At 42.1% G+C, this 26,915-nt stretch overlaps 1 protein-coding gene across 35 annotated transcripts in view; it reads left to right on the plus strand.

The window, feature by feature from the left end:
- The window catches only part of DTNB (dystrobrevin beta), a 239,834-nt gene that overhangs the window by 187,909 nt on the left and 25,010 nt on the right, over positions 1-26,915 (plus strand). For 20 of the 35 annotated variants that reach the window (XR_008289633.1, XR_008289634.1, XR_008289636.1 and 17 more), the window contains 5 exons: positions 3,122-3,163; positions 7,836-7,921; positions 8,768-8,881; positions 13,559-13,655; positions 19,559-19,579. Coding sequence is in view for 30 of the 35 variants with exons in the window: in XM_053201135.1 (XP_053057110.1) it covers positions 3,122-3,163; positions 7,836-7,921; positions 8,768-8,881; positions 13,559-13,655; positions 19,559-19,579 (360 nt within the window). In the remaining 5 variants the exon portion in view is untranslated. Of the gene's footprint in view, positions 1-3,121; positions 3,164-7,835; positions 7,922-8,767; positions 8,882-13,558; positions 13,656-19,558; positions 19,584-26,915 lie in introns of those variants that run through there. The other 15 variants (XM_053201140.1, XM_027033342.2, XM_027033350.2 and 12 more) reach the window with 6 other exon arrangements.

The following is a 26,915-nucleotide window of genomic DNA, read 5'->3' on the forward strand; positions in this document are numbered from 1 at the left end:
GTGACAGTTGGTCAGTGGCAAGCTGGGACTGGGGTACTAGTCAATCAACTCCTGAGATTTAGCTACAGAAGGTTGTAGTTCGGGAGGAGCATTAAATCTCGAAGAAAGAGCAAGACAAATGGAAGAAGGATCTGAGGCTGTAACAACAGACTGTGTGAGCATTAACCAGGTAAGGAATACCCAGTGTGTGCCAGGAGGGTGTTTCAACCTAGGTAAAGGCCCTGAGGTTGGAGGTTTCAGCACCGAAAAGATGTCTGTGAGGCTGGAGCCCAGAGAACAATGCTTGGAGTGAAATTAGGCTGGACAGGCAGGCCAGATCTCTCAGGACCGTCTTGTACAAACACAGTATACTGATTTTAGAAATGTGTGCCAATTTATGTTTACTTCTTCATAGAGAAATAGTGCTTCCAGTGGAGAGTCTGGCTTTGTTTCTCCCCCGAAAAGTAATTTATTCCTTTAGATTTATTTAGGCTTCGACATCTTTTCCTTGAGTATCTAGTATTAGGTCATATATCTGACTCCCAACATTACAACTCTAAAGGTTAGTGAAATGGAACAGAATGGAGGGCAGGTGGGGAGAAGTCTGAGGAAAAGAAAAGTTCCATTTAATTAGTTAAACCTTACATGTGTCCTCAGTCACAACCATTTAAGTTATTTTAGAAATTAATTAAATTTGTTGAGATAGCATTGTGGTTGAATGTTTAGAATTAAGTATATTTAATGCCATCATGTAGTCTTGTTGACTTTACATCGTACTTTAAAAATACCGTAAATAAAAGCTCCAAAGCCATTTGACCCTGAAAAGGAGGTTCTCCTTTCCTGCAAACAAGATAAGTCTGTTTACACCTGATAGTTTCTGATGCCACTTCTCTAATTCGTGTGAAAATGATAATTGTTAGAATGGTCTTGAGTGGAAATACTGATAAGGTCCCTTTCATCTTCAGTTTATTTTCCAGTGTGTGGTTATCTTCTAAATATTGGGCCTCTCAGGAAGGATTCTTCTTGACTAGATTTCTGTTAAACAGAGGACTACTAATCTGCTAATCTCTTGCCGATACAAGTGCTTTGCATAAAATGGGTGTAGTGCTCAAAAGAATTTATTTATAGCCTGCCAGATAGGCTTTGTATTGACGTTTTACTTTTTTTTTTTTTTTAAACCTTCTTTCAAAAAAAAAAGACCATTAAATCACTTAAGCAGCCAGCATGGCACCCTGTGGAGTACCTCAGTGTCAGAGCCATCCCTTCTCTTTTAGTTGACAACATGGCCACTGGAAACCTCTTCAGGCTGACCCTTGAACAAAGAAATTCTAGGTTGTTTAGATGAGCCAGGAGAGCTCATTTGTTTTCCTGGAGTGCCTAAATTCCTTTAAAAAAAAAAAAACAAAAAACAAAAAACTACAGTGTGTGGTAAATCATAGTAATAAGAGCAAATTCTTAAAATTTCATCACAAACATCAGCAACACTAGATGTAATCAGAGGAGAGTTTTTTGTTTCTTTATTTTTTAAGTTTTTTTCTTTATGAAAAATGTGAAATTCCTTATGGAAGACTTGGAAGAAATGTGAAAGGAAGGGGAAACATTTTGTTGTCATCCCACCCAACATGTTTTCAAGAAGCTTTTTTTTTCAGATAGCCCAGCCTTCACAGCCTTATCATCACATCGACTGCTCCAGGCATGCACCATTCCAGAAATATCCTTATGGCTTCTTGCAAGTAAAGATCAACAGTATCCATGTGGTGTTTTGCACACATTTAATGACTCAAAGCCCCTGTAGAATAGTAATTAATTGTCAAACGTGGGTACGTGCTATAATCGTGTGAAGCATTTAAAACGTAGAGATCCTTGGCTTTGCTTCCAACCTACTGAATCAGAATCTCTGTGTTTAGAGCCCATTGATTTTTTTTTTTTAATTTAAAAAGGAAAAACAAAACTTTTGTAAACAAAAATGTATAGCTAGCTAGGGAACCACTGCCCTAAAAGTCATTGCGTTTTTGAGAGGATTAGTAATCCACAGTCTTCTAGTTAGTCTAAGTGAGATTGGGGTGATGGGAGGGTGCCGCTGGAGTATGAAGAAAGCATAGCTGATATCAGGCACATCTCTCTGGAACTCCTCCTGCCAAGCTCATACAGATGGGAAGCCGCCAGCCCTTTTTTAGGAGGCTTCAGAAATGCATGCTACCAGATTGCAGTTTGCTGACTGCATTGGCTTTCCTTGGTTTTTAAAAATTTGCCCAGGTTTACACAGAGGGATCTTGTTTTTACCCTGTATTTTTCAGATGTATTTCCATCTCATTAAAGATGATGGAGCTCTCTGAGATTACCTAAATCTAAGAGAATGCTAAGTGGTCCTCTTCACATCTCTTTCTGTAAATATTCCCATTTTACAGCTGAGAAAATAAAGGTGTAGGAAAATAAAATAAGTCAAGGTCTGCATAGTGAGTAAACAGCAAAATTTAGGATTCCTCAGTAGCCTCTCTACTTCCATTCTTATCCCACTACAGTAATAAACTTTATTATAGAATACTTTTAGATTTACAGAGAAATTACCAAGCTACCACAGACTTATATAACCCATGCTGTTTTTCCTCTTATTAACATCTTAACATTAGCATGGCATGCTTATTGCAATTAATGAGCCAATATTGATGCATTATTATTACCTAAAGCCCATACTTTATTCAGATTGTTAGTTTTTGTTTTTTTTTTTAAAACGCTTATTCATCTTTGAGAGACAGAGTATGAGCGGGGAAGGCGCAGAGAGAGGGAGATACAGAATCTGAAGCAGGCCCCAGGCTCTGAGCTGTCAGCACAGAGCCCGACGCGGGGCTCAAAACGAACCATGAGATCATTACCTGAGCCAAAGTCAGACGCTCAACTGACTGAGCCTCCCAGGCACCCCAGATTTTGTTAGTTTTTATCTAATGTCCCTTTTCTCTTTCAGAATTCCATCCAGGATAGCACATTACATTTAACTGTCATGTCTGTTAGGCTCCCCTTGGCTGTGACAGTTTCTCTAACTTTCCTTGTTTTTGATGACCTTAACAGTTTTGACGAGTACTAGTCAAATGCATTGTAGAATGTCCCTTATTTGGGATTAGTCTGATGTTTTTCTCATGATTAGACTCAAGTTATGGCTTTGGAGGAGGAGGAGGAGAAAGAGGAGGTAAGTGCTGTTTTTCTTCCATTGTACCTGGGGTACATAGCGTCAACATCATTTATCTATCACTGTTGATGTTGACCTTGATCACCTGGCTGAGGTAGTGTTTGTCAGGTTTCTCCAACATAAAGTTACTCTTCCCCTCTGTCTCCACACTGTCTCTTTGGAAAGAAGTCTCTGCGGACAGCCCACGCTAAAGGAGTGAGTGTTAAGCTCCACCTCCTTGAAGGCTGAGTATGTACCTACAGTATTTGGAATTGATTCTATATTTCCTTGTTTAGAGCCCTACAGTGGCTTCATACTACATTCAGAATGAAATGGAAACTCTCCTCCAAGGCTAAAAGGCCCTTGGCGATCAGGGTCCCAGGGTCATCTCCTAGAGTCAGCCACCATTTTCACCAAAGCCCATGTCCACTCCATCAGTGCTGACCTAAACACACCCAGATGAAGCAGCTGCAGGCCTTGCTTGGCCTTTACCTAGCACACCCGTCCCTCAGATCATCACCCGGTTAGCTTCCCCGCTTCACTGAGTCTCAGAGAGCCTTTTCATAACCACCTTATTCAAAAAGAGTCTTCTGTCTCAGTTCACTCTGTTTTATGACCCTGTATTTCTTCATTGCATCTATCACTACTGATGGTATATACTGTCTTTGGTTCCTTATCTTTCTCTCCCAGCATAATGTAAACTACCTGAAGGTGGGGCTGTATCTTATTCACTAATGCATCCTAGTTCCTAGCACATAGTAGGTGCTCAGGAAATATTCATTGACTAAATGAACAAACTTGTTAATTTTTGAAAGAAATCATCTTTAGGTCTCTTGTGGTTAAAGTATTCCATGTCTTTGAGAACTAATAATTCCCTTTCTGTCTTGTTCCCTTCAGTATCCTAGAGGCATTTTAGGAAGAGAGACCTGGGTTGTTTTTTTGTTTTTTTTCTTTTAAGGGGCACTGTGAAGTTTAAGATAGTAAATAAATACAGTCCCAAGTTTCTCTGTTATTTAATGTAACGTGACTGTGTTCCACATTTGATTGGGGGAAATCAGCCATCATCAACACTTACCACTGGGGGCTCTCCTTGTTGTCATCTCCAGGCGGAGAGGCTCTGAGCTCCAGCTGGAACTGCTGCCTCAGGATAGAAGTCTTTGACCCGCACTTCTTTGTACTTGAGTAACAATACTTCTTGGTGCCAAAGAATGTCTCCTGGTTAGGAACTGCTGATAATAACTCTTGATTCCCGTGTTAACCTCTTCTTTGAAAGAAGCCTCAGCCTTGCAGTAACTCAACACTGAAAAGATTCTTTAGAAATCTCCAATGAAATACTATGAGGTTTTTGTTTGTTTGCCATGATGAAGCCAATTCCTTTTGAGAGTCCGTTTCCTCATCCAAATTTTCCCCAATCTCACACTAATAAGGAGCCATTCGCTTCAACTCCAGTTTTCAAGAACTGGAAATCTGTTATTCACAGCAGATTTAGTCTCAGGCAAGCCACTTTTGTGAGGCTCAGCTCTGGCTCTCACAAGAGTCTGAAAAGAATATAGAAAATTTGTTCAGTTGGCTGTTGGTCCACTCTAGAGGAAGAAACATCAGCTTTTTTCCTTCTTTTAAGAAAAAAAATACTTGGTAAAAAAGCCTCCCACCCACATTTGCTATGCTGTTTTGCCCCTGTTTATTTAGGAAATGCCACATGAAAAGAACTATTTATTGCATCTTTAAGCTCTAGACAGGAAAAAGGTTTCTGCTTCATGGTAGGTCATGTTTTGGGCAGAACCAGGAATGTGCAGCGTGAAACATAGCCATCTCAGAGCCTTCATTTTGGGCTTCCGTTCTGGTTAATCAAAAAAAAGGGAAACGTCATCTCTTTATCCATTTTCCTAGTTTGTGTTGATTGGCTTTCATATTCTTAAAGGAGGCAACAAGGGTCAGAAATGTCAGTGGATATGCAAATCATAACCGCAAATGATTTCGCCAGAGAAGATATGCAAATGGCCAGTAAGCACATGAAAACATGCTCAATATATTAGTCATAGGGAAAATGCAAGTTGAATCCACAATGAGATACCACTTCACACCCACTAGGATGACTATGATCAAAAAGATGTACAATTACAAGTGTTGACAAGGGTATGGAAAAAATGGAACCTTCATACATTGCCAATGGGAATGTAAAATGGTGTAGCCACTTGGGAAAGCGGTTGCTGTATAACCCAGCAATTCCACTCCTAGATATATACCCAAGATAAATGAAAACCTATCAGTATACAACATGTGTCCACAAATGTTCATAATGACATTATTCAAAACAGCCAAAAAGTGGGAAGAACCCAAATGCCCATCAGCTGTTGAATAGATAAACAAAATGTAGTATATCCATGTAACAGAATATTATTCAGCTACAGAAAAGAAAGTATTGCTACATGCTACAACACAGAGGAACCCTGAAAACATTTTGCGGAGTGAAAGAAGCCAGACATAAAAGATCATGATTCCATTTATATGAAATATCCAGAGTAGGCAAATCCATAGAAATAGAAAGTAGGTTAGCAGTTCTCAGGGTGTGAGTGTAGGGGGAATAGGGAATGACTGCTAATGGGTATGGGGGAGTTTTTTGAGGTGATGAAATGTTATGGAATTAATGGTGATAATCTCACAAGCTTGTAAATATACTTAAGCCCACTGAATTGTACACTTTAAAAGGGTGGATTTCATGGTATGTAAATCATATCTCAAAAAACCCACAGTTAAATATTTCACATGCACTAGAATGGTTAAAACAACAAAAGAAAAAAGACAATGACAAATGTTGGCCAGGATGCGGAGAATTCAGAACCCTCATTCATTGTTGGTGGGATTCTAAAATGATACAGCTACTTTGGAAAACAGTTTCATAGTACCTCAAAATATTAAATACAGGGGGCGCCTGGGTGGCTCAATCGGTTGAGCGTCCGACTTCACCTCAGGTCATGATCTTGCGGTTTGTGAGTTTGAGCCCCACTTTGGGCTCTGCTGACAGCTCAGAGCCTGGAGCCTGCTTTGGATTCTGTATCGCCTCCTCTCTCTGCCCCTCCCATGCTCATGCTCTGCCTCTCAATAATAAATAAACATTAAAAAAAAATTTTTTTAAATATGAAATACAGGGGCACTTGGGTGGCTCAGTCAGTTAAGCGTCTGACTTAGGCTCAGGTCATGATCTCACATTTTGTGGGTTCGAGCCCCACATCAGGCTCTGTGCTGACACCTCGGAGCCCGAAACCTGCTTCAGATTCTGTGTCTCCCCTCTTTCTGACTCTCTCCCACTGGCATTCTGCCTCTCTCTCTCTCTCTCAAAAATGAATAAACATTTAAAAAAAATTTTTTTTAATTTTTTTTTTAACGTTTATTTATTTATTTTTGAGACAGAGAGAGACACAGCATGAACGGGGGAGGGTCAGAGAGAGGGAGACACAGAATCTGAAACAGGCTCCAGGCTCTGAGCTGTCAGCACAGAGCCCAACGCGGGGCTCGAACTCACAGACCGTGAGATCATGACCTGAGCCCAAGTTGGCTGCTTAACCAACTGAGCCACCCAGGCGCCCCTAAAAAAATTTTTTTTGGATATTAAATACAGAATTATCAGATAACTCAGGAATTCCACTCCCAAGTATTTACTCAAGAGAAATAAAAACATATCAACACAATGACTTGTAAATGATCATTTTTAGCAACTTCATTTGTAACAGTCAAAAGCTGGCAACAGTGGAATACTATTCAGCAGTAAGGTGGAAGGAGCTCCTGATTCATCGAACAACAATGACAAACCTCAGGAACATCATGCTTAGTGGAAGCCAGAAACTAAAGACCACATGTTGTATGATTCCATATATATGAAGTTTCTAGAAAAGGCAAAACTGCAGACAGAAAGCACGTCAGTGGTTGCCTGTGGTTGGGGATGAGAGTGGCAATTGACTGCAAGCCAGCATGACGGATTTTTTGTGGTGATGGGAAATGTTCTAAAACTGGACTGTGGTGGTTGGTTGCACAACTGTTTAAATTTACTAAGCCTTGGGGCACCTAGGTGGCTCAGTCAGTTAAGCAGCCGACTTGAGCTCAGGTCACGATCTTGCGGTCCATGAGTTCGAGCCCCACGTCGGGCTCTGGGCTGATGGCTCAGAGCCTGGAGCCTGCTTCCGATTCTGTGTCTCCGTCTCTCTCTGCCCCTCCCCCGTTCATGCTCTGTCTCTCTCTGTCTCAAAAATAAATAAAACGTTAAAAAAAAAATTAAAAAATAAATAAATTTACTAAGCCTCATTGAATGGTATACTTAAAATGGGTGGATTTTATGGTATGTAAATTGTACCTCCAAAATCTGTTTTATTTTTTAATGTTTATTTTTGAGAGTGAGAGACAGAGAGAGAGACAGAAACAGAGCATGAGTGGGGGAGAGGCAGAGAGAGAGGGAGACACAGAATCCAAAGCAGGCTCCAGGCTCTGAGCCGTCAGCACAGAGCCCAACGTGGGGCTCGAACTCACGATCTGTGAAAACATGACCTGAGCCAAAGTTGGACACTTAACCGACTGAGCCTCAGGTGCCCCAAAAATCTGTTTGAAAAAATCAGTAGTCTAAGTTTCTGGATATATTTTAATTACACACACACACACACACAGGAAAAAAAAAAAACCCTTTGCTTTCTTCTCACTGTAGACCCGTCCTCCTACTGACTTGAGCTTTAACTTTGATGCCAACAAACAACAAAGACAGCTTATTGCAGAACTGGAAAACAAAAACAGGTAAGAATGCAGAGGCCAAGCCAGTTTCTAAAGTCCAAGACTGTCATGTGAGTATCTGATTCTCCTTTTCCTTGCAGACTAGTTGTATTTTGACCATGAAGGAGGATCCCACCTTAGTGAATATAGGCCAGACCAACTCATGGGAATGCCCCTACTCTGATTTGGAGATCTCTGCATGCTGTACATTCTGGTAGCCCAAAGCCCTGTTCCTGTGCCCTCATGGATTCTTTTTCCCTTGCCTTCTCCCACCTACCAGCTCCCCTCTCATGATTCCCTTTTCCAGCCCACCCCTCTTTCACTTTATCTGGTCATCTTATCCTGGCCCACTGTGCTGTATGTGACTGTCTGCTCTCTCCCCACAAAGCCATTTAAAGTCACAGACACCAGACAGCACACCAGTATGCCCTGAATAGTAGAAACCGGGACAAGGAGATTAGATGTAAAGGAACAGGTTTTGGAAGAAGAAATGGCAGCTCTTATCACTCGGGGGCTCAAGCGGAAGAAGGGAGATGGGCGGAGTTAGCATAGGACCCACATTCAGAGATTGCAGGGAGTTCGTTTTTCCTTTCCCTAGAAAGAAAGAAAGTCTTCTAGTGGCTGTTTTCCTTTAGTGGAGATTTTTCAAATTCTTGAGAAGAGTGTTTATATGACTTTCTCTACCACAAAAGATTGTTTCATTGAGGAAATATGAAGTGTGGAAATATCAAGAAGGTGGCTATTCCACATCTCGGTCATTTGGAAGCAGTCAGAACAAGATTGGTGGAGGCTGTTCTAGAATAAAAAGACCTGACAGGAAAGAGCTGTGAAGCGCTGTGCAGCCAACTTTCTTTCATCTGGCCTCTCCAGGGAGATCCTGCAAGAGATTCAGCGTCTCCGTCTGGAGCATGAGCAGGCTTCCCAGCCCACCCCTGAGAAGGCCCAGCAGAACCCCACGTTGCTGGCTGAGCTGCGGCTGCTGAGGTAAGTAGGGATACTGCACCACTGTCTGCAAAGGATGGTCTGTGGTAGGAATTTACGTGTCGGGAAACAAAACAAGTAGGATGGAATCTGTTTCTCAATACAACTAGTCCTGTTAGAGCAAACAGTTAAAACATTCCAGTCATCCTGTTACTGCTTCAGGTGTTTGGATTCTGAGAACTTCAGCCATCGTGGCAGAACCAGGTCAACACCAGTGTCCGGCTCCACGCCAGGCAGAGCAGTGTTTACACTTTTATGATCGCTTTAAGAAGACTGCTCCGATCCGTCTTCTTATTTTGTTAATTAGTCTGACTTTGAAGACCCTTGGCAGGAATAATGCTCCTCTGTCCTACGAGTATATTCTCCCGGTGCTTCACAGTCAGAGCAGGACTCTGTTGAAGGGGAAGGGTGCTCGTTACACAGGCACGTCTCTGAGATGCAAAACCACGTGGGAATCCCTTGCACCACCGCTGTGGAACCTTCCCACTTCGACATAGACATAAACGGCCTCGGGGCCCGGAGACTCAGGGCTCAGGACCCGAATGCGGGCAGAGAGCTGCTTCAGCCCCCACTGAGATGCTGTTTTGGAGCGAATGGAGAAGTCTGCCAGAAGAGCTTAACATGAGAGTGATCTGATCAAAGTTATTAGGATCTTATTTCCTATCAGTCTTAAAAAGATGTGTGTGTACTCTTTGGTAAATGCAGACATTTTTTGGACGCTAAGTTAGTGACTGGCTTCTCACCAGACCTCTAGATGTCCAAAGAGTATCCTTTCTGTGTAGGTTGTAACATTTGACATTGCACAGTTGATTTTTAATGTGCCATCATCTGGGGTTCTGCATAGCCGAATATCCTTTTGTAATTCTTCCTTTGGCTTAGGTCATGTAGCTTCTCAACCATCATTTCTTCTCCTAGAGAATGGAGATGATTGTTTTTCTATAACTGTCTTTCTTTCTAGATTTATATCATCAATAAATAAGTCATAAAGAATTTAAACTGTGCAGATGAAAATCATTAGAGATACAGAGATTCCCATTCTTCTGAAAATTCATTTTAGTTCCTAAATTTAATTGGGCTTGAGGATTTGGTTCCTAGGCCCTCCGTTGCATGTCTGGGATGTTAGCAGCTTGGTGCTACTCTCCGAAGTCTGGGAGAGCATGTGCAGCTGACTCAGTCCCAGTGTTAACTCTGAACTCTCGGCGTAAGATACAACTGTTCCCTTTTCCTCACCACAGCCCAGGCACAAGTAACTGTTTTATATCTAGCAAAGCAAAAAATGATTATACTCCAATCTTAACTGTTGCTGGAAGTGGGATCGCTAAAAGTCCTTAATTCAGCCGGAAGTGTCTGGAAAATGTCACAGATTTAGTAGGCAGAGGGCTGAGCCCAGAGATGTCATGTAGGCAGCAAGAAGCAAGAATTTACCCTAAATCTGAGGAGGGTCTAAATCTTGAAAAGTCCGGAAGTGTTCAATCTGAAAAGCAGCTTCTGTTATCACTAAAGAAAGAGAGACTATTTAGTAAGCGTGCAGGATCAATTGCTTATGCACACAGACAAAACATATTGGCTCTCCACTTCACACTATATACAGAACACACTACCAGATGGATTAAACATGGAGACAAAACTTTAAAACTTTTAGAAGAAAATGTGAGAGAATTTCTTTAGGATTTTGGAATAGAAAATAGTTTCTCAGAATCACTTACCGTGAAAGAAGTTGGTAAATTCATCTGTATTCATATTGAGAACTTTTGTTTATCAAAAGACACATAAAGGGCAAGATTCATTTCTACGTATCTGACATCCTTCTGGTTTTGATCAATATATACGAATCCAGGAACTGCCAGGTACCCAGCTAGTGTAATAAAACGAGATAGAGAATTTCATTCTTGGGATTAGTGGTTATGAATTGTGTCTTTCCCCCATGACTGTTATTTTTAATTTTTATTTTTTTAAGTTTTTTAATTTATTTTTGAGACAGAGAGAGACAGAGCATGAACGGGGGAGGGTCGCAGAGAGAGGGAGACACAGAATCTGAAACAGGCTCCAGGCTCTGAGCTGTCAGCCCAGAGCCCGACGCAGGGCTCGAACTCACGGACCGCGAGATCGTGACCTGAGCCAAAGTCGGACGCTTAACCGACTGAGCCACCCAGGTGCCCCATGACTGTTATTTTTAAATGGTATATTCATTTCAATAATATATGTGACAAATGTGTAAGATGTGAAGCATAAAGATAAAATGAATACCCATGAACCCACACCTTTGTCATGTGTTGTTAAAACCATGTCGTGTGTGTAAGTGCCCCCAAGCCCATTTCCTTGCTTCCACGTTCCCCACAGAGCTCTCCTCTATCCAGAATTTGGTTTATCATTGTCTTGCTTTTTAAACAGTATCTATCATCAAATATATGTGTATTCCCACATAATAAAGTGTTTAGTTTTGCTTTTTGTTTTTTGCGCTTTATAGAAATGTTGTTATATGCATAGAGTGGAACCTTTCCCCCCTTCAGTACTACGCTTTAGGATAGTAGAAGGACAACATGGGTCCTTCCATGTTGTTGCTGTAGCTACATATAGTTCCTTCATTTTCACCACATAGTGTAATTATTTGGTTGTGCATAGCACAGGGAAAGAGTACCGCATCCAGTCTTGGAAGTTCAGAGAAGAAAGGCTCTCTAGAAAATCGAATGAGTCGGTTTTTCTTTATTGAATTTATACCTGTGCTGGAAATTTAGGGAGTATGAAGACTAGAAAACAATGATTCCATCTTACAAATTTGTGATCTAGTTTTGGAAATAAACATAAAATAATTTTCTGGTCAGTTAACTAATATTATATAGTGTTAATAAATAGTATGGGCATTATGCTATAAGAAATCTAAGTATGAAAATATAGAGAGAGGCTAGAAGCAATTAGACCCATGGAGGTGGTGGAAGTTGAGCTAGACCATGGAAGGTAGGGTTGATTTGGATGGAGTCTGGGACAAAACATTTCAGATTAGAAGTGGAGTTGGGGTTCAGCATGATCCCCCAAAGAAGTATGATACATTTCAGAGAAGGGAAAGAGGCTTAGAACTAAGAATTTGTTTCAGGCGTCCATTGAATTAATCTTTAGAGTGCCAGTGATAGGAGATAAAATTAGTTGAGGAATTGAGACCAGATTCTGGAGAGCCTTAAGTGATAGGTGAGTGGAAATCCTTGGAGGATTTCAAACAATGATGGTGTTAACTTCACTAGATGTTAATTGAGTACATACTGGATGTGATATTCTCTTAATCATTCAATACATGCAAAGATGAGTAAGACTCATCCCCTGACCTCAAGGATTTTGCATCATGGTAGGTATGACAGCGATGCAAGGTAAAATAAATTGGGTGCCACAGGAGCACCAGTTGTTATAGTGATTAATTAAGCAGGATCTGATACCTGCTGAAGTAATTAGGAGTAGCTTCCTGGGAAGAGTGACGTTTGGGTGGGACACTAAGGAGTGAATAATATTTGGAAGAAGTTGGGGAATTGCTGGGATTCGTAAAATGACAGGATCTGCTTAAGGAAAAGTGAACCATCAGCTGGACATCCAGACGTGGAAGGGAATAGAAGGTGAGGCACTAAGGATAGGCATGCAGGTGGGGTCTGGAGCAGCACTCTGATAGAAATAGAATGTGGGCCACACATGTAATTAAAAACTTTTCTAACAACCACAGTGAAAAACTAAAAGGGAATAGGTGCCATTAATTTTATCTTTCATACCCATGGTCTTATTTGATCCTCCAGGTATTGCCATAGTTGTTTGTAATTAGTCCTATTTTAGTGAAGAGAAAATTGAGGCTCTTACAGGTTAAGTGACTTGTCCAAGGTTGCAATATTTAGTAAATGGTGGGCCTCAAGCCTCTTGATTTCTATTCCCCTTCACCATAACAGATGAAATCAGGATTAATCAGGCTAAGAGACCATTGCACGTGTGAGGTAAGGTGTGCTTGGATAAAGTGAGAGACGGGAGAAAAAGACACATACATTTCTAGGAAAGAGTCATCTAAGTCGGATGACTGAATATAGGGTATAAGCAGGAAAGTATCGAAGAGGACGGAGGTTTTCAGCCATGACAGCTAGAAGAAATGAGGAAAGAGAACCATTTGTGAACTAAAGCCTTAAGTTCGGTTTTGGACTTATTGAGCTAGAACTGACGCGAAACCTGGCCTCGGAGAAAAGTGAATTCTCTCAGACACAGAGCCACCCTGGTGTCAGTCTCACTCTTGAGGCTGGCATCTGGTGCTGGAAGCATCAGCTACTGAACCCTGTTTCCCCTGAGCAATTTTCATACGTTTTCTCCACTATCAATTTAAGTTCGGACTCGTTTCATGTATCTTTCTAAAATTGACTTCCTGAGGAATTTTTAAAATCACTTTAACAATGATATTAATCATGCTTTGTTCTGTATATGGCCATGTGCATTTTCCAAAGCATTTTTACATACTATTCTCACAACAGGAAAGTGAGCAAAACAGATATTATCACCACTTTCTACATAAGGTATCAGAAGTTCAGTAACTTGCTCAGCATCGCAGACCCCAGTAAATAGCGGAATCGGGTCTGAAGCCCATTTCGCCTAGGCTTAGACCCTTCCTTGAGGGTCCCTTTGTCTTCAGAGCCTCATTCCGGATGGGCTTCTCCTCTCGGACAGGCAAAGGAAAGATGAACTGGAGCAGAGAATGTCGGCGCTGCAGGAGAGCAGGCGCGAGCTGATGGTTCAGCTGGAGGGGCTGATGAAGCTGCTGAAGGTAAGAGAGAGCCCTGGCCGCTCCCCCACGCCCCCCCCCCCACCCGCCTCCCTCCCACCGCTTGTTCCCCTTCACCTCCAGTTCAGCTGCTGCCGCCGCCCCCCCCCCCCCCCCCCCCGCCGTGCTGCCTGAACAGGGTGCTGCTAAAGGCTTAAATGGCTCTGCCCGTAAAGTTAGACACGACTCCATAAAGTCATCTAATTAGTGTAAAGCCTGATTATAAAAAATGAGTAACTGGAGTTAGCGTCATGTCCTTAAATAGTGGTAGGCAGGTTTATAAATAGGATATTAACTATATGTAAACAAATGTTTCTCAACTGTTTGAAGTTTCTTTTAAAACAAATTTTCAAATATTTCGCCTAAATACTCAAGAAGGATTAAGAGTCCTATTTTAGTAAGTATTATCGTGGCACACCAAGCTAATCAGACTAATTCTAATGAATAACTTTATTAGGAGGAACAAAAGAGCATCCCAGCTCTATGTTTGTTATCTTGGGGCTTGAATAAATTTGGAATGATTCAGATGTCACTATCTTTGTTGACATATTACAACATGCGACAAATATATCGCAGCCCCTATACCTCAGAGGAGAGAAAGGCACATTTGGCATTTAAGTGTCCTCACCTGGACAGTTTGACTGGCACTCCACAGAAATATCTACCCAGATACGTAGCAGCAATACCAGAATACATTTGTTCCTGCTGTTAGTTCCTTCAGTCTCTGTGTCTGTGCTGAGAAACCACTGTATTTTGTGGTGCCACACCGAGTTCGCAGCCAGAGTGGAAATCACAAAGTGTGGATTACCTCAAAAGCCAGGCTGAGGGGAGTAGATTGAATCCTGTGGTAAGAGAGTCACTGACGGTTTGGGAAATAATAGTTTGGGAAAATATGTAGAGCGGATCAGAGAGGGAAGAAACTAAAGGAGAAATGGAGATAAATATAACTGTCTAGCCCAGTGATTGTGCTGCATCACAATCTGTGAGTGTGAGTGTCTGAGTGACAGGGGTCCAGACTAGCAGTGCGGCTCAAGGAAACATCAGCTTGGAGACTTTTCTTCAACTTCTCTATGCTAAACGAGTCCCTTCATAGTGAAGCAAGTGGTATTAGCAACTTGGGTAAATGTAGCGTTTGTGTTTTAAACTGACTTTTGGGGCACCTTGGTGGCTCAGTCGGTTAAGCATCCGACTTCGGCTCAGGTCATGATCTCACTAGTTCGTGAGTTCGAGCCCTGCATCGGGCTCTGTGCTAACAGCTCAGAGCCTGGAGCCTGCTTCACATTCTGTGTCTCCCTCTCTCTCTGCCCCTTCCCTGCTCATGCTCTGTCTCAAAAATAAATAAACATTAAAAAAAAAAAAAAAACTGACTTTTGATTTGCTCAAGACAATCGCTTCTTTTAGTCTTAAGCTGAATCTCTTTTTCTAGCTTTGGTCCTGGGTATTTGGGTTGTTTTGCATGGACGTGTTTCTACGTTAACCCTGTTAACGGAATTTCTCTTGAGAAGTATTTCGTGTCTAAATGGGTCTTGTTTAAAGAAAACCTGGCCCAGATCCCTCTAATAGTTGTCAAGTATCCAGCTAATCCAACCCAATCACCCACTCAAGATGGCAGAGAGGGACTTAAATGCATTTGGCTGGTATAGCATCTGGAGCCATGTGGGGCTTTGAAAGTCCTGCCATTGTGGGGTAGTCCCCTGCAAGACGGGAGATAATAGGGGATCCACTCATCCCTGGCCTGTGTCAGACTTGCTTGTAGTAAGTTGCTCTCAGACATTGCCCAAACATAGGTGGGAAGATACCCTAGGGTAATTTTTGTAAAAGGCAAAAGGTTTATGCAAACTGAAGGGAAGTCAGAATGCATTTCCCCCAAAGTCCCACGGTGTGCTTTCTCGTTAACTGTGCCGCCCTCAGTCTCCGTTAGAGTTCCTGGTTCAGAGCCCTGTGAATATTATTGTGACCTGGTTCACTTCTGATGCTTGTATTCAAGGGCTGGGCAGAATGAGCTGAGGCCTGGAACTCTGATCCCAAACGCTGAGCTTCTTTGTATTTCTAGCTACTGTCTTACAGTTATAATTTCGTAAAATAAGCAGGATCCTTGTGCCCCATTTTGTAAAATCCCCTGCCGACTTCTTAAATGCCTTATAATTTACTTACCTGATAGGCTGAGGCCATTCATACTGGGAGGAAGAATTTGCAACACAGAGCAGGAATGTTGTCTTTTTACCCATTGATTAGAATTTACAGTTGAAAATTTCATGCCTCTCTAATGTCCAGCTTCCTAAAAACATGACAGCACAATCCTAATTTGTGTATTATATGCACTCCTAGAAGGTGACCCGTAGGAATCATTGACTTCCATGAAAATTTCAAAGATGTTTTCCTACTATTAAGAAAATATATTCACTAACCCATAATAAAAATACGCTTTAGAATCCTAATTTTAATTTCAAAGGACTGTCCTGCCCTCGTTGATGTTCAATCTGCTAGCATTTAATTCCCTCATAAAACAGCTGTAAGCACTTAGTCAAATGGACAATGAAACCACATGGTCTGGGATACTCATAAATTAAAATACACTGCACAGTAAATTTCCATTTCACAGGGAGTTCTTTCTACTGCTTCAGTGAAATATTATGTACATTATCTATTTATCTGAAAAATGATAATTTAAAGAAGGATGTATATGAAGTGTTCCTTCCCATTGTTTATTAATTTATTCAATAATAATCTTAAGTCCTTTTTTGTAAGAAGGCAGGGTAAAAATTAATCAGGCATTTATTTAACAAGAAAATATTGGTTCCTAACTGTCACATTTAGGTATTTGGCAGTAAGACCAAGGAGTTCCAGGGACCTTCTTTCTTTCTTTTTTTTTTTTAAGTTCATTTATTTTTGAGAGAGAGTACGAGCAGGGGAAAGGCAGAGAGAGAGAGAGAGGGAGAGAGAGAGAGAGACAGAATCCGAAGCAAGCTCCAGGCTCTGAGCTGTCAGCACAGAGCCCAACACAGGGCTCGAACTCACGAACTGTGAGATCATGACCTGAGCCAAAGTCGGACACTTAACTGACTGAACCATCCAGACACCCCTCAGGGACCTTCTTAATTGTATTTTTGGTTTTTTGGTGGCATGATGCAGACTGACACCCAGGTACCCATGGTCAGAAGGTATCTTTTCCTTACATTCCCCCCCCCCCCCCGATTAATGTGTATGGATAACCTCTGTCCCAAACTTATTTAAGCTGGAAGTGGTTGTATGTTGGTATTTTACTTTCTAAATCATGTCCCCAGTATTTTTCTGCCTCATTTTTCATTTTCCTAATATTGCTTTTGAAACAGAGTCACCAGGTGAATTCTGCAGTTTTGGATTTCAACCTCATTTGCAAATGAGGTTTAAAATATAAATTATCATGTAGATAACTGCAGTAGCTTCGGTGTAACTTTGGCCACCTAGCCAGACATCCCCCATGTGGGAAAGTCTCACATGTTTTTAGGTGACATAAGCACTTTTGGATTTGTGGTTAAAGTGTTATTATTCCCTTTAAATCAACCTTGCCTTCAGTCAGTGTTTACTGGCACGACTGACTGACTGAAAACAAAAACCTTATATCTAAGACCTTGTATCTGACCTGTTAAGTGTGTTGACAGACCTTCAAGGCTTTATCTGAGTAACTTCTGTGAGTTTAAATTGTAAAACACCATCCTCAGTAACACGTTGTCAAAGCCCACCCTCTGCCAACCCCAGTGCACAGCAGAGGCCCCTACCTCCTGAAAAGGCTTCCCTGTCCACCATTCCCGTCCTAACCTGACATGTGTCTCCTGCAGATTATCATGATGTCATGTCCTGGGACAAACTATCCATAGCAGAGTTCCCAAATGTGCAAACGGGAAACATTGCTTCCTGAAATTTCCCTATTCTGTTGAGCCAAAGCACTGTTACCTTGCCTGGAGAAAACAGTAAAAATAGGGAGGTGTCTTAGAAACAGTCCTGAGAACTTTTGTCCTTGTCTTCTGACCTCAGCTGCAATTTCAGCCTGTCAGGATTGCCTCATCCCTCCCCCACCATCTCAGTGTCCATTTCAACACTTAGTGCCAGCAATAAACACACATTTTAAATGGTTTAATAACTCTTCCTATGGCTCTTTGCCCTGCCGAGTGAATGGAGAAAAGTATTCTGCCTTACAGGGAAGCCTGGCTAGGAAGGGAAAGCTCTTCCCAGCTGTGGAATTCTAAGCCCTTCTGACCAGAGCCACGTGCCAGATGTAAAAACTGAAAGATGCTAACTTCTTTTTCTTTTTTTTTTTTTATTTTTTTAAAGTAATCCCTGCACCCAAGGTGGGGCTCGAACTCACGACCTCAAGATCAGGAGTTGCATGCTTTACCAACTGAGCCAGGCACCCTAAGATGCTAACTTCTTAAGGCTTACTGAGCTAACGCTCAGGGCCCTCTTTGCCTGGGCTCCTGTGAGTATAGGTTTGGTCAGGCATCTAGCAGCTGGCTCTGATTATGAAGAACATCTTCTTGTGCTCAGTTGGGAGTCTCCGGAAGAGAGTTCTTGGTGCCTGTTTAATTTCTAGTCCATGTCTCTTCCTTGCAGGAATAAAATTGTTTCTTTCCAATTTTTTTTACTTCCTCTCTCCTTTTTGTAACTGGTTGGATTTTCTGAAACCATTCTTACCATTGGCCCCAGATCTGCAGACCCTGTAAAAGCAGAAGCACCCGTCCGTCCCTAAGACTTCCTACACACATGTTCAGTAAAGACTGCCTGCACGGCTGGATCCGATTTAAATAGAACCATCGCAGCAGCTTTTAGATTTGCACACCCTGGGCAAAGAGCAGAGGCTCCCTGACCACAGTTACTCATGATGAGGCAGAGAAAGAAGAAGCAAAAAGGCCCATTAAAAGACAGAGTAGCTGAAGAGCAAAGGACCACGGAGAGACAGACTCAGAAGTGTTTCTCTCGTCTTTGCTGTGCTTCTTCCCGCGGCGCCCAGTGGTGCATTGTGATAGCTGAGAGTTGGCAAGTACCCACTCTGCCCGCCGTCACTGTGAGGCTCTAAAAGACAGAGACCACATCTTATCTTCAGGTTTCCAGGGCCTCATGCATAAGAAGTACTAAATGAACCTGTGTTGAATTAGTGGAAAAGCGAGGTCGAGAGTTCTTTTTGAAAAGCCTCTCAGGGCCCTGAAGCAGCTTCCAGTTTGTTGGAGGAATGGGGATGGGATGTAAGCGCATCCTTGGGACAAAACCACAAAAAAGCAGCCCCAAAGCAAGTGGAGAGGAGGGGACTAAGGAAGAGAGTCTGGTCAGGTGAAATTGCTAGTTTGGGGGAAGTTTTTAGGGCAGTGGCTCTCAAACCAGCAGCCATCAGAATCAGCTGAAAGGCTCTGAAACACGTTGCTGTGCCCCACCCACCCCAAGAGTTTGGATTCAGGTAGTCTTGGCAGGCGCCCAAACTTTGCATCTCTGACGAGTTTCCAGGTGCTGCTGCTTTGCGAACCATTGGCCTAGAGGAAGGTAGCTAACACATAGGAATATTAGGAATGGGGAGATTGATTATTGGGCTTCTGGGTCCTAGTTGAGCTATTTCTTTCAGTCTACCCTAAACAGCTATGTGAGCTCGGGCGAGTCAGGCTCTCTAGGCCTTTTCTGTCCATAAATGAGGAAGTTGGATTAGATGGTTTCCCAGTTCTAGAGGCTAGCCCTGAATGAACTGGGTGGGACAGAGGCCTGCCATTCGCTCTGTGCAGCTGATGGTGCCTGATGACCGTCTGGGCCTTTGGTCTCTGAACCCGTGCACCTAGCCTGGTTTGCCTGATTCTTCCATCATTTCTTCCAGATGTTTTGTGGTGATGGCCATTAACCTCTCTCCTTTTTCCCTCTGCCTTTTTTTCCATCTTCAACACCTCTAGGAAGAAGAGCAAAAGCAGGCAGTAAGTGAGCTTGGGAATTCTCCACCTGATTCTTGCTCCTTTTGCATGTTCTTCTTTGCCTCAGAGAACTGTTACATTGTTTCTCGTCTCCTCCCTGCACAAGTTCACCTCTGCAGAATTGGTTATGTGTAAAACCCTCAGCCGTTCGCTCTATAGTCGCGTAAAACGGCCTGAAAGTCCACGTCGTGTTTACCTCATTAGCAGAGCATGTTCTTACTTGAAACCAGAGCTCGTTGAATTTTTGTTAAAGTACACATCTGTTGTGTTTATTTAACTATGCATGATTAGCCAGGCTACGATTGCATTTCCCTGCTTTTGCATTTGCTGCTGCTTCATGTCTAGAGTGACTTTAATTGCTTGAAACAACTTTCGGGGTTGTGGGAGTGACCTCAGGTCTAAATACTACATCATGAATGATTGTGCATGGAAATGTATAGTTTTTCTGATGACTTCAAATGTCCTTTAGTCTCGAACAGGCTTCTGGATGCTCCAGCCCCAGGAGCCTTCTTAACAAAGTTACCAATGAAAGCTAAGTGACTGGTTATGCCCTAAGTGATTTCCTGTTCAGAGTCTGCTCCAGGGGGAGCTCTGGTTTTTGAGCTGCATGCTTGTTGCATGGTGTTTAGGGAAGGTTTATGTTTGTTTTTATTTTTCCGGACAGCCCTTAACCCACACAAGAAAATCAATTGAGGGCCTATCCACAATAGTAACACCATATGTTTATATAACATAGTAAGGTTTTCAAAGCATACATTTTTTTATACAAGCTAAAGCTGATTTTTAACTTCCCTCAGGGCTTTAATTTTAAAAGAGAGAAATATGAATGTTTAATTCAAAAAATTTACTTGTTTCTTTTTCAAAAAACAAAGTGATCCATGTTTTAGATTAAGAATAGGAATATACAGGGGCGCCTGTGTGGCTCAGTCAGTTAAGCGTCTGACTTCGGCTAAGGTCATGATCTCACAGTTAGTGAGTTCGAGCCCTGCATCGGGCTCACTGCTGTCACTGCAGAGCCTGCTTTGGATTCTCTGTCCCCCACCCCCACCCCACCCCCACCCCGCCCCTACTCCCCTTACTCCCTCTCTCTCTCTCAAAAATAAATAAATATTTAGAAAAAAAAGAATAGGAATACCCAACAGTATATTTATTATTTTCAGTTAGGAGGGCAATGAAATAACAGAGTGAAGAGGAAAAGAAAGGAAGGAAAAGATCAAATGGGGGAAGAGGCAAGAAAGGAGCAAGGGAGAGACAGACTGTCAGAAGGAAAGCAGATAGATTATGGGATTAAGATAGGTGATCAACCCAGAAATCTCAGTGGCTTTACTGTAACAAAAGTTTGTTTAGTGTTGTTTTTGCTTTGTTTGTTTGTTTGTTTATTTTTTTCCTCATTGACACGTAGTTTATTGCTTTGATCTTATGGCACTTCCTCGGTAGGTGCATTCATATGGGCAAAGCAGGAGAAGACAGCATGGAAAGTCAAGCCCAGTCATTAAATGTTTCTCCCAGGAAGTGACACTCCTACTTCCCTTTCCCTCCATTTCATTGCCCAAAGCAAGTCATATGACCACACTTAACTTCAAGGGGGGCATAGACGTATAATCCTCCAGTTTGCTTAGAAGCCACAGAGACGCGGATGCTGGTAACGCCGACCACAAATAGGAGGATGGGTGCGCTTGTGTTGAGGGAAGGAAAGAGAACATCTCTCCTTCCTTCTCCGTTCTCCCGCTGTTTCCCTGACAGTCTCCTCTCCTTCGTGGTGCTCCAGGGCATCACCTCACCTGTAGCTGCCGACAGTCACTGTTCCCCTCCTTCTCTTCTCTCCTCTATACCCCAAAGATGCACGTTGCAGCTAAAACCACTTGCTGGGAACTTACTCCAACAATCTTCCCCGACTAGCATCTCCTCCCTCTGGGTATGTGCCGGCTCAGAGTGAAGAACCCTACACCTTACCTGAGAACTCTCTTTCTGAAGAGGGCAGGCTTTATGAGTATCTATTTTAATGATAGCAGTAGAGCTTCCAATAGACATTTCATTCTTAAAAAACATTATGGATTGCCATGTAATCCAAGAACGAGAAATTGCCACTGCTGGTATGTTATTTCTCAGGTTGCTTTAAAGCTGACCTTGAGCAGACAGGGACTTAAATAACCTGTTCGCTTCAGTGACTTTGAGTCTGTGTGAGATCATCATGCCCTTGAAGTCGGCAAAGTAAGAGGCTAGACCCAGACTGCTGAAGCTTGCCCCTAATGAACCACTTGTGTGTATGTCTTAGAAGTTCTCCATGGCCATGGTCCTGAGTTCATGACCTTGTCTTCGTACTCTCTTAGGACCGTCCATGGCACAAATTGGTACAAATTGTTTTTTCCCCATGATATAGGTAAGACATACTGCTCTGTGGATATAGGTTTAAATATCCTCTGTTTACATCACAGGTTAAACTGGACCCACCCAAGGCTCAGTGCTGAGGCTCAAATTTGAAAGCTCAATAGCTTTATATAATTCAACATTTTAAACAAGTAGACACATAAAGCTTTAGAACTAGTGCTTCTGTTTTAGTCTGTCTCCTTAGTGAGATACAAAAAGGTATTTAGCACAGAGCTAAGTTGTAACTTTTCTTCCTTCCTGGGTTCTGGCTGGTATAGTTTAATTTCTTCCCCCATCATAATGTGTTACCTATATGGGTGATAAAATAGTTGTGAGAGACTCCTACAATGAAGAATTTACTAGACACGCTTCCCAAAATTGGCTCTATAAATCCATTATAGAGAACTTTTCATGTAGTCGTCTTCTTGCTTCTTTCCTCTTTAGGGATTATTTTAGCTTTGGGGGGATTTGAGAGGAATAGGTAATGACTGTGACTTAACAGCTTTGGTGCTGTGGGTCCACCTTCAGCCTTCAGCCACTTCTCCAGGGCTTTGAGTGGCATCAGCACCTCAGCTGATAATTCTTCTGTCTTTCCTCTCTCCCTCCCTCCCTCCTTCCCTTCTCTTTTCTCAGATCCAAGAGTTATAATTAAGGGAAGAACTGCCTGGCTATTTCAGATAAGACTTCACTGGGTGACTCTTCAACCCACAATATACCCTACAGTTTAACAGGCTCAGGAATTAGATTGTATCAACTGAGTCAGGGTTAATCAGGCCCGTGATAATCATCAGACTGTAATTAAAGGACTTTGTCTGCCTTTTTCACTACTGCCATCCCCAGTCGCTAGCTAGTGCCTGTCACAGAACAGATAATAAATAGTTGCTGAATGAAAACTACTATTAACGAAATTCACAAGATTTCGAACTAAAAGTGGTATGAATTTGTAAGTTTATTGATTATAAGGCACATAACTGCTTCGAGTACTTAGAGCAGTGACTTTGCTCAAGGTACTCCTGTTCCCTACCCATTCAGAAGACTAAATCATGGTTCAGAAACGCCCTTTATAAAAAGGAATCAGAAAAAGGAATTTCAGGGTCGCCATTAATTATGATTAATGCTATTACCATTTCTGTCTAAAGAACAGATATTGAGTATGTAGAATAAAATAATCCTCTCTTTTTTTTAAATACATATAATCTATAAAATGTGGGGTATATGTAGTTATTTGTATCACTTGAAAGTATTTTGATAATTGCTTAGTAAAAACCTGGTGCCTGCAGCCTGGTTAGGGGATTCACCAGCATGTTACAGAGGAACTCACTAAGGTAACAACAGCCTGACGAGTAATGCTGGTGATGGTATTTACTGCCATTGGTGCACTTGAGCTGTGGGCTACTCCGGTCCTAGTCTGGAGGGATTTCAGATGTCTAAATTCATGCTAGTTACATCTCAGTGTTCCATTTTCCCAGTGACTCAACACACCATAAAATTGTACTGCTGGATTGCTAACACCAAACAAAATGAGCTATCCAAGGCAAGAGGTACGGTTTACTCATGAAAGATGTTGCCTGGAACATTTCTCTGAATTCTCCTATTAGACATCACTACTTTTTATATACAGATCAACATCAGGCTTAAAGACTCTAACTTTAGATAGTAAGATATAAGAATACAGGGCTCCCATGGGGTTGCCTTGATCCAAATTAGTAGTATGGTAATGGTCCAGAGGGTTAGATAGATGGGACTCTGAAAATTGTGTAATTAGAGGAATCTTGGGGATTCCACTAAGAGAGCATTGACACGCTTGGAACCTTTCCTTTTACTTCAGTAAGTTGGAATATCAAGTGGGATCTTGCCACATGCCCTTTCTGATTTCCAGAATCAGATGAATAACCCACTACAACTACACCAAAGAAAGCATGGTGTGAGCTGGTTCTTAAAAGCCTGCGTCTCTGATCTTGCTCCCCCAAATATACCTCAGAGGAAGGGTGCTCAATATTTAGTTAGCCACGGTTGACCCATGAGGGTTCTAACAAACTTCATGAATATTAACTTTGTAAATTTAAGAAAAAGTACTTTTTAAAAACCCTATACAACAACAAATAAAAGCCTCCTCTGTCCATTAAAGAGATTATTGGTGAACCCCTTGATGTGCTCATGGACCACTTCTCTTGCTTCACTTAACCTCTAGATACAGTCTCATTGGGAAGTGATTCAAATTCACATGCCTCTAAATCTTCTGGACTCTCTGACCCCACCATACTCTAAAATAGAAGGCTGAATCTACTTCTACCCCGAGGCAAAGAATTGCCATTCACTTATTTATTCAGCAGTGTCTTACTACATATGTTCGAGACAGTGAACTTGGCGTTTTGGAGGATAACAAGAGAAATCCTACAAAAATACCACCCTCAAATAGTATGAACATTATTTCATCATTGGCATCATGGCCTTAAATACAGAAACACATACCAGGTCAGTGGTATCCTGAGCTATAGGCACCACTGCTATCCCTCTAAGTTTGTGAACTCCACAGATGTCTTTTGGTAAACAAAGATCAGTGTGATGTACTGTGTGACTCTGCCATAGACCTTCAGCCTGGGTTCCAGTCCTAGTCTGTCTAGATGACCCCATGTGCTAACTGCACGTAGATTGCCTTGTGAGTCTGTGAAGTGTGCTCATTCACCAGTCCCGGCTCCTGTACTCACTATAGGAACCTGGTAGTTTGTTGCTTTGTTTTTCATTCAGTTTTTTCCCCAAAGGAGAAAATATTGTTACAGTATTAAAAATAAGATTTGTATTTCACTCCCCCAGAACTCCTTGAATACCTACAAGGAGTTTACAGTGTGAGGATATAGGGGGAAATCGCTTTGAGTCTCCGCAGTATTTTTCATCACCCTCGTCAAGGACAAACTGAGAGGTTTCCTTCCCTGCTTTTCTATTTCCCTCCTGCACTACATTTCTGTCTTTCCCTCTCTTGGACAGAATGCATGCAACATATGAAAACTATCTTCCAAAGTCTCCAGGGAAATTCTCTACACACCAAGCTGGAGAAATTGTCCTTCCACTGGAACAACATTGAATTCCTGGGACACACTGTCTCACCCAGAATACTACAATCTGAGTCTCAGCAAACCATCAGCAGAAAAGAATGAGTGAAAGGTGACTTTTTTAGGTTCTGAGCCTGAGGATCTAGGAAAATGATGGGAACAGTGACTGAAGAAGTAAGAAGAGGAGATCTGGGTTAGGGAGGGGACTTTGACCTGTTTTTGAACATACTGAGTTCTGAAGATTAGGCAGGCACTCAGGCTTTTTGCCTGATCAACCATATATTTGGGGATATGCAGCTGGAACTTCAGTGGGAAAACATGGCTAGCATTGTAGATTTGGAAGTCTTCAACATAAAACTAGGGTTGAAACCATAAACATGAGGCTTAGGGAAAAACCATAGTAGAGAAAAAGAAGAAAGAGGAGGTGGGAGGGGTAGGATTGTGGGTTCTTGGTGAAAGCTCAGAAGCTTTCAAGAAGGAGAAAATTAATAAGACAATAGGATAAGGAAGCCCTTGGATTTGCCAATCAGGAAGTTACCAGCAACCCTGGAAAGAAAATTTTCAGTAGAGTAGTACTGTAGATAGCTCTGAAAAATAGGCTTTGTTTTGTCCAGCCGCCACCCTGCTTTGGTTTCAGCCCAAAGAAGGAGAGGGAATTAAATCTTCAATCCTCCTTATTGAATTACATATGAATGGATTGCTCTTGTGATTCAAAGGTCCTTCTCATCAAAACCACTTTTCTGTCTAAACATGTCCATAGACTTTACAAACCTGTTTCCTCATCTGCAAACTTCAGCTTCACAGTCCTTTGATGCTTTCGTCACCTGTACCAGCCAGTATGTTGGGGAAAGGCTAAAGCCAGAAAGGGTCTATAGAAAACCAACTGGGTTCATTAGACTGGTGTCTCCTTTTGTGACTTTCAAATGCACTGGGCTTTTCTTTCAACACCCAGCTCCTTCCTCAGTGTTTCTTCATGCCAGCCTTCTACCTCCTCCTTTCCAGACAAAAGAAAGCATCCTAAGAAAATATCCGCTGCTTCCCTGAAGCCCCCTCCTTTGGTTTATCTCTCGGGCTTCCACAGGAGGAGAGGAATCCCTAGTGCTTTTCCTGGTAGACCTCACCCCAGCATCCTCTCTTGGCGTGGGATTGGATCTATGATCCTTCACTTGGAGAGCATCTGTAGGCATTTCATCAAAGCCTGATCCTGCACCAATCTCTTGGGTCTTATAGCTGACCTCAGGCTGGTTCTGATATTCCATATTAACAATAACGCAACAGTAGGGAGCCTTCTCTCCTAGAGTCCTTAACTGAAATGAACATCTGCTTAGTTTCAGCTACAAGAAGCATGTTATAAAAGGTCCCCTAGACTTTTTTGCACTCTTCTCCATTTGCTGCCAATCATAGTCTGGCAAGTAGAATTACTGTCATTTGGCATTACTGTATGGATGCCCCGATGCTTTAAAAGAAAGAGAAGGGGGAAGGGGAGAGAGGGAGGAAGGGAGGAGGGAGAGAAAAGGAGGAAGAGAGAAAGAGAAGAAAAGAAGAAAGAAAAAGTAGAAGCTTGTTTTATAAAATTAGAGGCAAAGAGAGAGACGGTTAACTGTAGCTAATGTGGTACCTTTAATAAGAAACCACACCAACTCACCACAGCTCTACCAGCTGGCTAACCGTAAATCCTTCAATACTTTTATTATTTTGTATTCTTATTAACTTAAATATATATGTAACATTCACTATTTACTCATTGCTTTCACATTTCCAATTTCAACTGCCGTATTTAACCAGCTCAGACCTGAGGAAACCAAGAGACAATCCAGGAGACTCTGAGGCCTGTAGCCGCCCCCCCCCCCAGGACATCTTCCAAATGTGAAGATACAAGAGTTTATTCTTGGGCCCCTTGAAGATCTTAACCTAACCCGAGG

The sequence above is a fragment of the Acinonyx jubatus genome, chromosome A3 (genome assembly GCF_027475565.1).
Source record: "Acinonyx jubatus isolate Ajub_Pintada_27869175 chromosome A3, VMU_Ajub_asm_v1.0, whole genome shotgun sequence".
Lineage (NCBI taxonomy): Eukaryota > Metazoa > Chordata > Mammalia > Carnivora > Felidae > Acinonyx > Acinonyx jubatus.